The 15033-nt window shown below is 35.4% G+C and overlaps 1 protein-coding gene across 2 annotated transcripts; it reads left to right on the top strand.

The window, feature by feature from the left end:
* The first annotated feature begins 5144 nt into the window (after nt 1-5144).
* On the top strand, nt 5145-14690 carry GTB1 (global transcription factor group B1). 2 transcript variants are annotated; one of them, XM_088877488.1, is made up of 18 exons: nt 5145-5392; nt 5510-5602; nt 6223-6352; nt 6486-6570; nt 6678-6831; nt 6921-7053; nt 7147-7393; nt 7477-7674; nt 7764-7883; nt 8227-8613; nt 8679-8789; nt 8880-9659; nt 9809-9950; nt 10112-11286; nt 11375-11584; nt 12148-12625; nt 13411-13477; nt 14055-14209. In XM_088877488.1, exons 1-18 carry the CDS (start codon nt 5359-5361, stop codon nt 14077-14079), a joined length of 4569 nt encoding a protein of 1522 aa, XP_088733614.1. In that variant the 5' UTR covers nt 5145-5358; the 3' UTR covers nt 14080-14209. The 2 variants fall into 2 exon arrangements, with proteins under 2 accessions (XP_088733614.1, XP_011070064.1); XM_011071762.3 differs by lacking the exon at nt 13411-13477 and having other exon boundaries at nt 14055-14690.
* The last annotated feature ends 343 nt before the right edge of the window (nt 14691-15033 follow it).

The following is a 15033-nucleotide window of genomic DNA, read 5'->3' as shown; positions in this document are numbered from 1 at the left end:
AGAATTTAAAAAAAAAAATGTTTTTAGTGATTATTTCCTTTTGAAAGATAGAAGGGGACGCTCAACCAACCCGGAAACCTATTCGGATGGAAAATGCAAGGCTAACTGAAATATAGGTGAAGAGGTAACCCAATAAACAAGAAAATTAAAATTAAAAAAGAAAAATAAAAACAAAAACAAAAATTAGTATATATATTTGGATAAATTACATTGACACCTCGTCTAATTAAATCTAAATATACAAATATTTATTATTTTTTACAAAATTATAATTACATCCCTTTAGGTTGTAACTGTAATTACAAGTACACCTCATATTCAATAAAAATTTACACAAACACCCTCTAAAGTACATTACACTAACATTTCTTAAGGAGGTGTACCAGTATTTTTATAAAAAGTAGAAAAGTTCGTATATTTAGCTCAAAATTCAAGGGTGTCAATGTAATTTATTCTGTGTATTTTCTAGTACAAGTTTTTTTTTTTTTTTTGAATAAATCAATTACAATTATCAATATGAAATATCTTACAACAATTGACAACTATAAAAATCATATACTAATTATCAATATCAGATAATTATATCTAATCAACAACTACGTACTATTAAAGTAAAATAACATCTCACACATTAAGTGGGGTTCGAACCCATAACCTCAAAATGACGAGACTTCAATTTCGTCAATTAAATTATACATCATTACCTTATGGTACAAGTTACTTGCAAAATCCATTTGCACAAAGCTGGCAAATTAGAAGTTTGAAAAGGTCTATGTGAGTTGTAATTTTAGAATCCATCAATCCACCGTTGGCTTCATGTGCACTGCAATCTACACTCAACAGTATAAACATCCAAGTGGTGGTTTGTTTATTATTTGGAATATTCTGATTAATATTCTTTTATACGCCATGTGTTTGATTGTTTTGGTTAAGTATACATAATTTAAGTATAACAACACAGAAATATTGTATGGTTTTTCATTATTTTTTTTTTGGTTTTGTATCATTATTTGTACTATTTATTAAACGTGCGGAGTTAGAGTAGCAATCTTTAGTTTACTAAATATATATCGATTGACAAATACTCCCAAGCATATTTAATTTTAACGTAGAATGATAATTTCTTTAAACTTTTTTTATCAATTAAATTGTATAAAAAATATAAGTTACGGTCAATTTTATTGTTTACTTTACTCTTCTTCTCTCGCTTATAATTAAACAAAAATAATAAAATATAAATTATACACACGCATCCAACATATTTTGATTACTAGTATAATGAAGTATGCAGTAATACTCACTATTACTCATGTGTGTGTATATATATATGCGAGTAAGTATACGTCTCATGCGAATTTTTATAATTAGGATCAAGGATTGGAATCTCAAATATTTGATATTATATATAGTTTACTAAGAAAAAAATATAGTTGAGCCCATGTGGTATTGTACTATTTTTGGACTATGTTTCATTGATTTTAATTGGTTTGTGTAAGTTTGTAGGTTGATAACTAATAATTATTTTATTTTTAGGGGATGAGTTGCAATGTGAAATCACCTTTTCTTTTTTTTATAAGGATCGATGAATTTTTTATAAAAACTACCCAACATGTCAACAATATCTTTCTTTCTCAGTTCTCTAACACCCAATCTGAATTGCCCTCAATCTTTTATCCAAATTAAATATATTTATTATGTGCATAAAAATAAATGTATTAAGTAGAAAGCAAATAAACATCAAAAAAAAAAAAAAAAAAGAAATAGAAAGCAAAATGAACCCCACGAGCACAGACGGAGCCAATCACGGGTAAATTCAAAGGGTCCATTTCTTGTGGGGGCGCCATTCCCGTCCCGCCCGTGAACCAAATTCAATTCCCGTTCGGTGACCGCACATGTTTGTCTCCCTGATTGATGTTCTCCGCAGTAATCTTTGTTTCCCGATGTGGCCTTCTTTCATTTTTTATTTTATTTATTTTTTTTGTTTTTCAATAAAGGTAAATATTATGTTTAATCTCTTAAATTTTTGTTTAGAATCATTTTAGTCCTTCAAGTTCATTTCTTGACTTTAACATTATTAAATTTTAGTTTTTGTCTCAATTTGGTCTATCTATCCATTTTCCGACGAAAATATGATTGGATTTTGACTCTTTGGAGAGTCAAAATGGTCAATAAATTTAATTTTATTACTTTAGTCCCTTAAGTTTATAAAATTATCAAATAGATCTTTTTTTTGCATAAAAAGAATAATTTTTTTATATTGATATATCGTAATTATCTTATGTGAATTATGAAAACTTTGAACTATTGTGAAAATAATAATATATTGTTTAACTTAAAACAAACAGTCTCTTTTTTTGGTAGTTAGAAAAATCAAAGTTACGAATAAATTTTATAAAATTTATCTAATATGAAAATATGATTTAAAAAAATCTAAGTTGGTAAATTTTTTATTTCAAGTGTTAAAAGATAAGTATAAAAAAGTTAAACCTTAACAATAGTCATTAAATGTTTGAGTTTTCGAACAAAAAGTTGGTAGATTATGTTTTTTTAACCAGATTCTTTGGTGGATTTCATATATATACAATTCATTTTAAAAGGTTTTCTAAATATATAATCCCATCTTATAGAAAAAGATCTATAAAACCTCTTAAAATGAATTATATATATATATATATATATATATGAAATCAACCAAATGATCTAATTAAAAGTATGTTGCACTAATTTATTTTTTTAAAATGTCGTTGTTGATATTTAATACATTGTTAAGATTTAATTTTATTAGACGTATCTTTAAATCCTAAGATTGACGAACCAACTAATTAGATTTTTTTATTATATTTTTTAGATTAGATAAGTTATATAAATTTATTTATAATTTTAATATTTTTTTGTCACTTCTGAAAATGAGAAAAAAAAATAGAGAGTATTTTATTTTAAGTTAAGCAATATGTTAATATTATGTTCACATAATTCAAAGTTTTCATTTTTCATACAAGATATTACATCATATCATATAAAAATATAAAAACAAATAGTTTTCTTTTTAAAAAGGGACTAATTTGATAATTTGACAAACTTAAGGGACTAATGTGATAAAATCAAACTTAATTGACCATTTTACCCTCCAAAAAGTCAAATTCCAGTCACATTTTTGCTGACCAAACTGAGACAAAAATTAAAGCTTATGAATGCTAAAATTAAAAAATAAACTTAAGGGATTAAAGTGATTTTAAATAAAAACTTATAAAGGGACTAAACATAGCATTTACCCTTTTCAATAATGAAAGAAATAAAAAGAAAAAAAGAACATTTGAGCCATGTTTGGTCAATTTTAAATATAGAAACTAGCTCTTTTTATTTGGATATTTAAGGCCATATGTATAGCAAATATACTTACAAAAATTACAAAACATGATCATAGCATCCATTCTCATGGGAATGGAAATGAAAAATAAGAGATACTATTTCTCGCCCCAAAGAAGCACTTTATGTAGCATCCCGAAATTTTATTGGTTTATGTATTTTCTTTTTACTTAAAAAAGAAGAAAACTTCCCAATAGAGGACAATCAACGGACGGTTCCTTATCTCCTTTTACTTTTCACGATAAATTGAATAAATTGAAAAAAATAAAAAATAAAATAACATTGAAATCGAATTTTATTGATCAATCCAAATTGTCTCCCAGGATCTATAAGCTATAATTGTCTCAAAAGGACGCATATATATACATTATTTATGTATATAACAAATATACTTACAAAAATGATAAATATGAAATAAATTGTACTAAATTTGTTACATGTATTTATTTAATTGATTTCTATATAATGAAGGAAAACAAATATAAGTATTCAACATACTATAAGTATTTATAAAATTGTATTTTATGACATTTCTTTCCTCTTTTTGAAAATATTTTGAACTTTGGGATGAACTCAACTTTTTATACGTATGAAAGTTCAAAAAATCGAGAGATGGGAAATTATATGATAAATATATAAAAAATAAAAAAAATCAAATAGCAGATAAAAATAAAAATAGATTAGATACCAAAACACCTCCGTAAAGGAGACAGGTTAAGAGAACTCTCATATATACTCTCTAATAATCGAAATAATTCAAAAAATCGATGCATAGAAAGCAAAAATTAAATAAACACGACTAACTAAATAAAAAAAATAACAATTTAAAAAAAATAAAAATAAATCAATGACACCAAATTTCATCTTTTAAATTATTGAAAAGTATAAGTATAATTACGTTTAAGAAAAATTTCGACCTATATGGATCAAATTTCCATCGGCCCAAACTCTAATCAGATATTGGCCCATATTGTCACTTGAGCCCAAAAACTATGGTGGGCCATAAAAGACCCATAACTGTCGACAGTCCAATCATGATATTTGCAGTTTCTATTTTTTTCTTAAAAAATATCGATATTTTTAAATTAATGAATATATTATAATTATAATATTTAATACATAGTAAATAAATTTTTTTTAAAAATATTTTCAATTTTTTTAACTCATTATTTATACGTCGGAAAAGTCTGAGGTAAAAAAAAAAAAATACATGACAAATAAAAAAATAAAAGTAAATATTTAAAAATAGGAGATAGTAATTAAATTGAATACCCAGACACCTTCTCCTATAAATTGATGGTATGATTGGTATGTAAGAACGAAATTAATTGAAAATTAAATGAATTTAAGAATTAAATAAAGATGGAAAAAAATATATGATAACTTATCGAATTATTGGCCCTATCTTATATTTATCGAACTGGATAAATATTAATAAAAAATAATTAATTTAATACACTCCAGATTTTATTCAATTAAAATTTATAATTATTTATCTTACACACAAAAATAAACGACCCATAAAAAATTGAAATTGAAATTGAAAATAAAGCTGTTTGATATATTTTGAGGGGGAAAAAGAAAAGAGAATAGCTGACAAGCATTGGACTCAATATTGCAGAGGAGGGAAGCGAGATCCAATCACTAGACGCCACGTGTTTGTCGTAGTGGCATTTCATAGCTACAGGCAGCAGCAGAGGAGCCCTCCTTTTGTATTATTTTTCTTCCTGACAAAATTGAAAAACTAAGTATGTGTATATATATATATAATTACATATATACGCGCACACACACACTTGTGTGTGTTCGAGAGTGTGGGTAACCGCACAGGTGCTTGTTTTGTGTGTATTGGGGAGTGAAAATCAGAGAGGGTTTTCGCAGTCTAGGGCTCGCCCCCGGATTTCTTTTTTCCTCACACTGCGGGGAGTATCTAATCAAATCTCTTCTAGGGTTTTGCTTTATCCCTGAAGTCTTTTTCGCAATTTCAACACAATGGCTGGCAAAACTGTGATCTCCGATGACGAAGGTAGAATCTTCACCTGTAACGTTGCTGGGCTTCGTGGGATAACTTTAGGAGTTGCACTAATATTTGTGCTTATATTCTGGAATTTATTGGGTTTTTTCTTCGTGGCCTTTCTCGCAGATGAAATTGGAGCGGAGGAAGAAGAGAGAGATGAGGAGCCCTATGGAGACCAAGTGGATGACCGCGACGACGATGAGGATGAAGAAGAAGATGGTGCGACGTGGTTTTGTTTTCGCCCCATTTTTTCGAATTATTTACATTTGTATTGTCTTTTATTGTATTATTCATTTTTAGTGATTTTTTTCTTGTTTTAGTGACCTAAGGTTTTGTTATTTCCCAATTCTGTTGTGGCTTCTTTTGAACGTTGGGTAAAACGATCTTTCTGGGGCGAATGTGAATTTTCTTGGGTTGGGGAAAGAATTGAGCCTATAACTTGTTTTTAGTTTAAAAGCGCAGTTTGGTTGAAGCATGATATGCTATTATAGGTTTCACCTCTTTTGAGCTATATTGTTATTTTGATTATAAGTGTTTTTCTGTGCTTTTTGGCGTGTGTATGTTCTGTTTCTTGGTGGGTTTACTGTTTGATTTGGTGATATTTTTTATTCAGGTTAGAGTTCCATTACAGCCTGTTTTCCTATTGATCAAGTTATCAATTATGACTATTTATTTTGAAGATCTATGGGGAGAATGTGCTGTTTAATTGACAGTTGAGATTGTTGTGGAATATGTACCTCCTGAAAGAATTTATATTGTAGACATATTAACTCCTTTACTTTTGGCGAAGCATTTCATGCTTTTGATGATCAATGAGAATCCTGTTGTGTCTTGAACAGAAGAAGGACAAGATGAGTATGAGAAAGATGGATTTATAGTGGACGATATTGAGGAAGAAGAGGAAGAGGAGGAAGAAGACCGAGTTGATAGTGATGAGGAGAGGCAGAAAAAAAAGAAAAGGAAGAAAAGGTTTTTACTCATGTCATCACTTGTCAGGATGTTGTTCTTTTATGTTTATTTTTTAAATCACATGTGGAGAAACCTTTAAGTAAATGTCTACAGACATAATGTTTGCCCTAATTATTGATTTGATGAACCATAGGGAGTCGGAGAGGAACTATGTGCTTGATGAGGATGATTATGAACTACTCCAGGAAAGCAACATCTCTGTTCCTCGTCCAAAACTTGTAAGTCACCCCCACTGCCCCCAGTATTTTCGTGCCATTTATGCCTTTTCTTATCAAGTGTGTAGTTAATTGATGTCTCATCTCATTGCTTGTTTTGTAATTATTAGGAAAGTAAGAAGTTTAAGCGACTGAAAAAGGCTCGGAGGGACACGGAAGAAGAGCCCTCTGGGCTTTCTGATGAAGAGGAGTTTGATGGAAGTGGAAAAGGCGGGCGTACAGCTGAGGAGAAGCTTAAACGCAGCTTGTTCGGCGATGATGATGGTAATCTTATTGGATTATCTTCTTCCATCAGCATTTGGTATATTCTTAGTTTCTTACTGATGGTCTTTCATTTTCCTGAATTAATGTAGGACAACCACTTGAGGATATTGCTGAGGAGGATGAACAGCTGGAAGAAGAGGATGCAGACATAGGTGAGGAGGATGAAATGGCTGATTTTATTGTTGAAGAAGAAGAAGTTGATGAACACGGAGCTCCCGTGAGGTATACGTTATGCACCAAATATACTTGAGCGATGGACTAGATTCCATGTTGTAATTTGTAGACACTGATATGCATTGGGATATCTGTATGCAGGAGGAAGAAGCCCAAGAAGATCAGGCAACGCCCAGGAATTTCTTCGTCTGCACTTCAGGAAGCACATGAAATATTTGGTGATGTAGAAGACCTCTTGAGAATACGAAAGTTGGAAGTAAGGGACAGGTTTACTGAAGTTGGTGAAAGGAGCCTTGAGGATCAGTTTGATCCTAGTATACTTTCTGAGAAGTATATGACTGGAAAGGATGACCAGATTCGAGAAATAGACGTCCCTGAAAGAATGCAGGTCTATTGAGCATCTTGTGGAATATTTTTTGTTTTCCTTGCTGATGCATTAATTGCTGATTTCTTATGTGCTCTTCTTTCTAGATATCTGAGGAAAGCACTGGTCATCCCCCAACAGATGAGATTAGCATCAAAATGGAGACGGAGTGGATATACAATCAACTTGTTAGTGGCATCATGCCATTGTTCAACAAGAGTGGTGCTACAAATGAAGAAGTAGATGATGAACTCAAGCGGCATATTGCAAGATTTCTGGAGTTAATGCACGTACAGAAATTGGATGTATGTGCTTTTATCATGAAGTGGCGTTTAATTTCATGATGGAGATGAGCTCGCCTATTTGTGTATTGATCTGTTTACCTGTGTTGTAGGTTCCTTTCATTGCCATGTACCGGAAAGAGGAGATTTTGAGCCTATTAAAGGATCCAAATGAGCCTGAAGCTGACATCGAAAATGATCCTAACCAGAAACCTACGCTCAAGTGGCACAAGGTGCGCATTTGGTGTTAACTTCTCTTTAACCCTTTAATAACGTAAAGCTTTCACTTTTTGGCAGATCTCCCTTCCATGGTTTAATGGTAGTTAATATCCAGGCAAATGGGATTTTCTGATTCTGTATGACGGTTTATTTAATCTGATAATTTATTGTCAAAACTTTTTGTAGTCAGAATTTAGAGAGAACCATCTAGAATCCCTTTAGCTAAAACATGGTAAAGATGGAAAGATTTGGCCTTGAAATTTCCCCTTTATGTTGAAAAATTCTATCACACCTAATCTGTAATAGAGGGGCCACCCAGAAGAGGCACTTAGATGTTTGAGGAGTCTTGTGCTGCAGGTGCTTTGGACAATCCAGGACTTGGATCAAAAGTGGCTTCTTCTTCAGAAAAGAAAGAGTGCACTCCAGTCGTACTACAATAAGCGGTTCGAAGAAGAGGCTCGAAGAGTATATGATGAGACACGCCTCAATTTAAATCGTCAGCTTTTTGAATCAATCACTAAGTCGCTGAAGGCTGCTGATTCAGAAAGAGAGGTTGATGATGTAGATTCGAAATTTAACTTGCACTTCCCCCCAGGCGAAGTTGTCCTAGATGAAGGGCAGTTTAAGAGGCCGAAGAGGAAATCACATTACAGCATTTGCAGTAAAGCTGGACTGTGGGAGGTTGCGAGCAAATTTGGTTATAGCTCAGAACAATTTGGTTTGCAGATTTCTCTCGAGAAAATGGTAGGTTTGACATTTCGATTGCCTTGTTTTAAACTTAAGAGTAATGTGGGCTGTGTTCTTTTCAGCGGATGGATGAATTGGAGGATGCAAAGGAAACACCAGAGGAAATGGCTTCTAATTTCACCTGTGCGATGTTTGAGACACCTCAAGCTGTATTGAAAGGCGCAAGGCACATGGTATGTCGAAGTTCTATTTCAAACTTTCCTATAACTTGGATTGTTCGGATACGGTCATTATACTGACTAACTTCTCATGCTAAATCCCAGGCAGCTGTTGAGATTAGCTGTGAACCATGTGTCCGGAAACATGTCCGCAGTATCTTCGTGGATAATGCTGTAGTGTCAACTAGTCCAACGCCTGAGGGAAAAACAGCTATTGATTCTTTTCACCAGTTTGCTGGAGTGAAGTGGCTACGGGACAAGCCACTTACCAGATTTGAGGACGCACAGTGGCTTCTGATTCAGAAGGCTGAAGAGGAGAAGCTCTTGCAAGTTACCATCAAGCTGCCTGAAGTAGTCCTTGATAAGTTAATCAGTGACTCAAACGACTATTATCTGAGTGATGGTGTTAGTAAATCTGCTCAATTATGGAACGAACAGAGGAAGTTAATACTTCATGATGCATTTTATAATTTTCTTCTACCTTCAATGGAAAAGGAAGCGAGATCACTGTTGACTAGTAGAGCAAAAACCTGGTTGCTCTGGGAATATGGAAAGCTGTTTTGGGATAAAGTTTCTGTTTCACCATATCAGCGGAAGGAAAATGATATTGGCTCAGATGAAGATACTGCTCCCAGGGTTATGGCATGCTGTTGGGGTCCTGGAAAGCCAGCTACTACTTTTGTGATGCTGGATTCAGCCGGAGAAGTTTTAGATGTACTTCATGCCGGTTCCCTCAATCTCCGTGGTCAAAGTGTTAATGAACAGCAGCGGAAGAAAAATGATCAGCAGCGAGTGCAAAAATTTATGATGGACCACCAACCACATGTTGTTGTTCTAGGTGCAGCTAATTTGTCTTGTACACGACTGAAGGAGGATATTTATGAGGTATTCAGAGTTCTACTATCCTTGGTTTTTATTGTCACTTCTAAATGCCTGCACTATTATGTATCTTCTTTCCTTCCAGAACTCTGTGGGACGGAAAAATTTATGGGATATTTGAGGTGATTTTTAATGTCTTACCTCTTTTCAATCAGATCATCTTCAAGATGGTGGAAGATAATCCCAGAGATGTTGGTCACGAGATGGATAATCTGAATATTGTCTATGGTGATGAATCTCTTCCACATCTATACGAGAATTCTCGAATATCAGTTGATCAGCTTCCTTCACAAGAAGGTGCGTTCTGAATTTTGTTTAGACATTCTATGCGAATAATGTTGGAGAAACTCTGTTGTCCTTTATTTCTGGCATTTCTCATGCTGTAGTTATTGCCTTTTGGAAATCCCTGTGACATTTTTATGCAATGGTATTGGGATTACTTTCTCTTCTTATTTTAGGTATTATTAGGCGTGCTGTGGCTCTTGGACGGTATCTTCAGAATCCACTAGCTATGGTTGCCACATTATGTGGACCAGCTAGGGAGATATTATCTTGGAAACTTAATCCTTTGGAGAACTTTCTTACTCCTGATGAGAAGTATGGGATGATTGAGCAAGTTATGGTGGATGTTACGAACCAAGTTGGTCTTGATTTAAATTTGGCTACCAGCCATGAATGGTTGTTTGCTCCTCTGCAATTTATATCTGGGCTTGGACCCAGAAAAGCAGCTTCTCTGCAAAGGTCGCTAGTAAGAGCAGGAGCCATTTTCACCAGGAAAGACCTGTTGACATCCCATGGTCTTGGTAAAAAGGTTTTTATTAATGCTGTTGGGTTCCTGCGTGTCCGACGCAGCGGGTTGACTTCCAGCAGTAGTCAATTTATTGATCTGTTAGATGACACTAGAATACATCCAGAATCTTACAGCCTTGCACAAGATTTGGCCAAGGATATTTACCGGGAGGATGGCAATGATGATGCAAATGATGATGATGATGTGCTGGAAATGGCTATTGAACATGTGAGAGAGAAGCCTCATCTATTGAGGGCCGTGGATGTTCATGAATATGCTGAACAGAAAAACCGCCTGAACAAAAAGGAAACCCTTAATGACATAAGATTGGAGTTAATGGAAGGCTTTCAGGATCGGCGCAGACCATATGTTGAACCAAGTCAGGATGAGGAGTTTTACATGATCTCAGGAGAGACTGAAGAAGCTCTCTCTGAAGGAAGAATTGTGCAAGCAACAGTTCGCAGGGTGCAAGCTCAGAGAGCGATTTGCGTCCTTGAATCTGGATTGACTGGCATGCTTAGCAAGGAAGATTACACAGATGACTGGAGGGATATCAATGAATTAACTGATAAGCTGCGTGAAGGGGATATCTTAACTTGCAGAATCAAATCAATCCAGAAGAATCGCTATCAAGTGTTTTTAACATGTCGAGAAAGTGAAATGAGGAATAACCGTTTCCAGAACCATCGAAATATGGATCCATACTATCATGAAGAACGCAGCACTGTGCATACTGAGCAGGAAAAAGCTCGTAAAGAGAAGGAGCTAGCCAAGAAGCATTTTAAGCCAAGGATGATTGTTCACCCTCGCTTCCAGAATATAACAGCTGATGAAGCAATAGAGGTGGGTTATGATCTTCAAATATTTTAGACCTCCATGGCATTTGCATATATTTTGATATTCATTTTATTCTTTGATGTTTTTTTTACAGTTTTTGTCGGACAAGGATCCTGGCGAAAGTGTTATACGTCCTAGTTCTCGTGGACCTTCATTTCTGACTTTAACTCTGAAAGTATATGATGGGGTATTTGCTCACAAGGACATAGTTGAAGGTGGAAAAGAACACAAGGATATCACAAGCTTGCTTCGAATAGGCAAGACACTTAAAATTGGAGAGGATACATTTGAAGATCTTGATGAGGTAATTGTTTAGAGTGCTTAATATTGGAAAGTTGATGAATTCTTGGTTGTTGAGAGTACAGCTTAATGAGTCTTCATATTGAGATGGCTCTAGAAGGCTATGAACTGACATGAGTTTATTATCCATGAAAATTCTTTCACATGTAGTGGACCTGTTCTATGTATGAGAAAGGCAATATAGATCTGTGGATGATCTTACATAAGGCAGGGGTATGGAAAGGAAGCAATCTTTTCCCTTCTCTTTTCTGTGCACTCAGGTTATGCCTTGATGGTTGCAGATGACAGTGCGATTCTCTACATGGTTGCATAGTTATCTATTGCTCTTATTAGCCTGATTGTGTAATCTTCAGACAATCTGATCATGAGAATATTATCATCAAGTCTCAACTTAAAACAGTGTTGGATTAATGTTTGAACTTTGGCGTGGGCTTGTCACCCAATCTTGCAGATTCCTTTGTTTCTATATAACCTGCATAAATCAGGCAATGTCTTATTTTGAAGCAAGATTGGATGGTCTTTGCACATGTTAGTCAAAAATCTAACTGCTCTACGTTCTTGATTCAGGTTATGGATCGGTATGTGGATCCATTGGTAGCTCATTTGAAGGGAATGCTAAATTACCGCAAGTTTAGGAGGGGTACTAAAACTGAAGTTGATGAGCTCCTCAGAATTGAAAAAGCTGAGAATCCAATGAGAATAGTGTATTGCTTTGGAATATCTCATGAACATCCTGGCACATTCATTCTGACTTATATACGAAGTTCTAATCCACATCATGAGTACATAGGATTGTATCCAAAGGGATTTAAGTTCCGGAAACGAATGTTTGAGGATATAGATCGTCTTGTGGCATATTTCCAGAGACATATTGATGATCCACATGATTCTGCACCTTCAATTCGATCAGTTGCTGCTATGGTGCCAATGAGGAGCCCTGCGACTGGTGGCTCATCTGGGTTTGGTGGTGGATGGGGTGGTTCATCTGATGGTGGCTGGAGAGGAAGCCAGTCAGTGGACAGAGATAGGGGTTCTGGGAGATCAGGTAAAACTGAAATTCTTCAATTCTGACTAGCATTTGGTACTCAAATAAACTTAGACTGACACCCTTATTTGCTGTTGATTTCCTGTGTACTCTTTTCCAATCCTTCCTTGGGATATTGATTTTGCTGACATGTAACTTAAGTTTTGCGTTAACTTTTCAAATGCTTTTTTGTTCTATCTATATTTCTTATATGTTTTGTCTTATAACTTTTAACATTTACTTGCTTCTTGATGCTGGTCCTGATGTTTCCTGTGATAATACGAGTCTTGTACACCTCTGCCTGTTCGTGGGTGAGTTAATGAGATGGTAGTTTACAGCCAAGTTGTTATTTGCGTCAACTGCTTGAATAGTGAGTTTGATGTGTTAAAATGACATGTAGTCGTCAGTAATGAGGCTTTCCTAGCAACCAACTGTTTCAATTTCAGTTTTGGGCATGGAGAGAAAATTACTGCCTTTACTTTTGTTTGGAGGTTTCCTCTCGGATTTTCTGAACACCATGTGCTGGGGAATGCCAATTCTTTTCATGTATTTTTTTCTTCAGTACTTTAAAAGTTCAATTCCTTGGTTGCCTGATTTCTGTAGAATTCTTCTTGAGAAATTTGTAATTGAGCTACTGGAAGAGATGAGCTACTGTAGAATTCTTTTCATGTATTTTTTTCTTCAGTACTTTAAAAGTTCAATTCCTTGGTTGCTGTAGAATTCTTCTTGAGAAATTTGTAATTGAGCTACTGGAAGAGATGTGCCAGTGGTGGGAATATTCTGGTTGATTTTTGTTTTGGTGGCAGCGGCGAGCGAGATGTGTCGAAGGGAGAGAGGATTAGATGGATTTGACACTTGTCTAGGAGCCAAGAGGTTTGGTTTACCAAGTATTTGGGAGCCATAAAAAATGAACATAGAGAATTGGAGGCCCATTTCTGAAATTCCGGGGATTCTATGAGTGGGGGTTGCTAAACAATGTCACATATTCAGATGTTCATTTGAGATGCCGGTGGCTTTTCACATATTCTTTTCCGCACATTCTTCCGTGTGCATTATAATGTTCTTTTACCGACCAGTTAATAATAGTAGAAGTTGTTTCATTGCATAACTATATGTAGAAGTACACATGATGGATGGAATTTTCATCCAGCAAGTGTCAGCAGTCCCCCTCTACTTACTGACACTGTTCAAGAGTTGTCGGCAATACTCTCAACTAAGAAATCTATAATCTGTATTTAGTTCTCATTGAGTCTGGAATATGGGTGGGACTTGGTGATGCAGGCTGCAAAGCAGCTGTCATGATTATGGAAAGGCAGGGTTTGAGATTACTAAATGGATGGAAAAACTAGGCATTGGGATTTAAGCAACTCAAAATTGTTACCAGTGCCAAAGTATCTAAATTTTAGTTTTTATTGACTGTGTAATGATTCCAATGTGGTTTTGGTTACAGGGAGAGGCGATTACAGAAATGGTGATGGGCATGGAGCACCTAGACCGTATGGTGGGCGTGGCCGAGGGCGTGGCCGAGGCTCGTATGGTGGTGGCAGGGGTGACAGGCAGGACTCAGACCGCAGTTCACAGAAATGGGGCTCTAAGGATGGTGACAATGGGGGATGGGGGAACTTCCCCGGAGCCAAAGTCCAGAATTCACCAGGTAGGGATGCTTTGCCTGGTAGCTGGGGAAGTGGCGGTGGTGGTGGCAGCAGTGGTGGTGGGGGTGATGTTGCAGATGGTGGTGGTAGTGGTTGGAGCAGCTGGGGACAGGGAGATGCTGCTGCGGGTACTGGAAGTGGCAGTGCAGAGGCTGCTGCAGGTAATTCAGGATGGGGTGGTGGTAGCAATAGCAAGAAGAGTTCACAGGGGGATGATGGCGAATGGGGCGGAGGTGGTGGAGGTTGGTGATAAATATTTACCGTAGTCGGAACACGAAACTAACTCACGGCTGCCGGTGACTGGGCTTGTAATTTTTGTTATCTTTAGTGATTTTAAGATCACACATGTGGCGTTGCCTTTGTAATGTCTCAGCTCCTCGTTTATGCTGTGTACTTTATTTGATGCTATGGATGGATAAAAGGTATTCTAGATAGGGTCCAGTCTATTTTTCATTTTGTTCTTTGGTGTTCATTTTGATTCCTTTCTTAAAACTCTGGTGTGGAGGCTATGGAAGCGGACATAACAGGTAACTGTTGAAGTCATTCAAATCAAAATAAATGACGAAATAGCAAAGCACGCGAGGGTGAAAGCTGCCAGAGCATCTTGTTGTTCCGTACCTCAATTTTAATTTAACTGCACGGTCGGAGTGAAAGAACCCAAAATAAAGTTTGAAGAGGACGGAAAGAGTAAGGAATCGATTTCGACAGTTTTAACGGACCAAAAGCAATTGTATTGTAGTTACCAGAAAAAAACAAAGGAAATTATAAACGTGTGTA

Source organism: Sesamum indicum, linkage group LG2 (assembly GCF_026168435.1).
Source record: "Sesamum indicum cultivar Baizhima isolate 11 linkage group LG2, ASM2616843v1, whole genome shotgun sequence".
NCBI lineage: Eukaryota > Viridiplantae > Streptophyta > Magnoliopsida > Lamiales > Pedaliaceae > Sesamum > Sesamum indicum.
This window is presented reverse-complemented; position numbering and strand designations above follow the sequence as displayed.

Bases quoted from the DNA above. Each gene is read 5' to 3' on its own strand.
- GTB1 (XM_011071762.3), top strand. From the start codon at position 5,359: ATGGCTGGCAAAACTGTGATCTCCGATGACGAAG. The intron at 8,790-8,879 runs GTATGTCGAAGT...GCTAAATCCCAG, and splicing joins TGAAAGGCGCAAGGCACATG to GCAGCTGTTGAGATTAGCTG. The intron at 12,626-14,054 runs GTAAAACTGAAA...TTTTGGTTACAG, and splicing joins TAGGGGTTCTGGGAGATCAG to GGAGAGGCGATTACAGAAAT.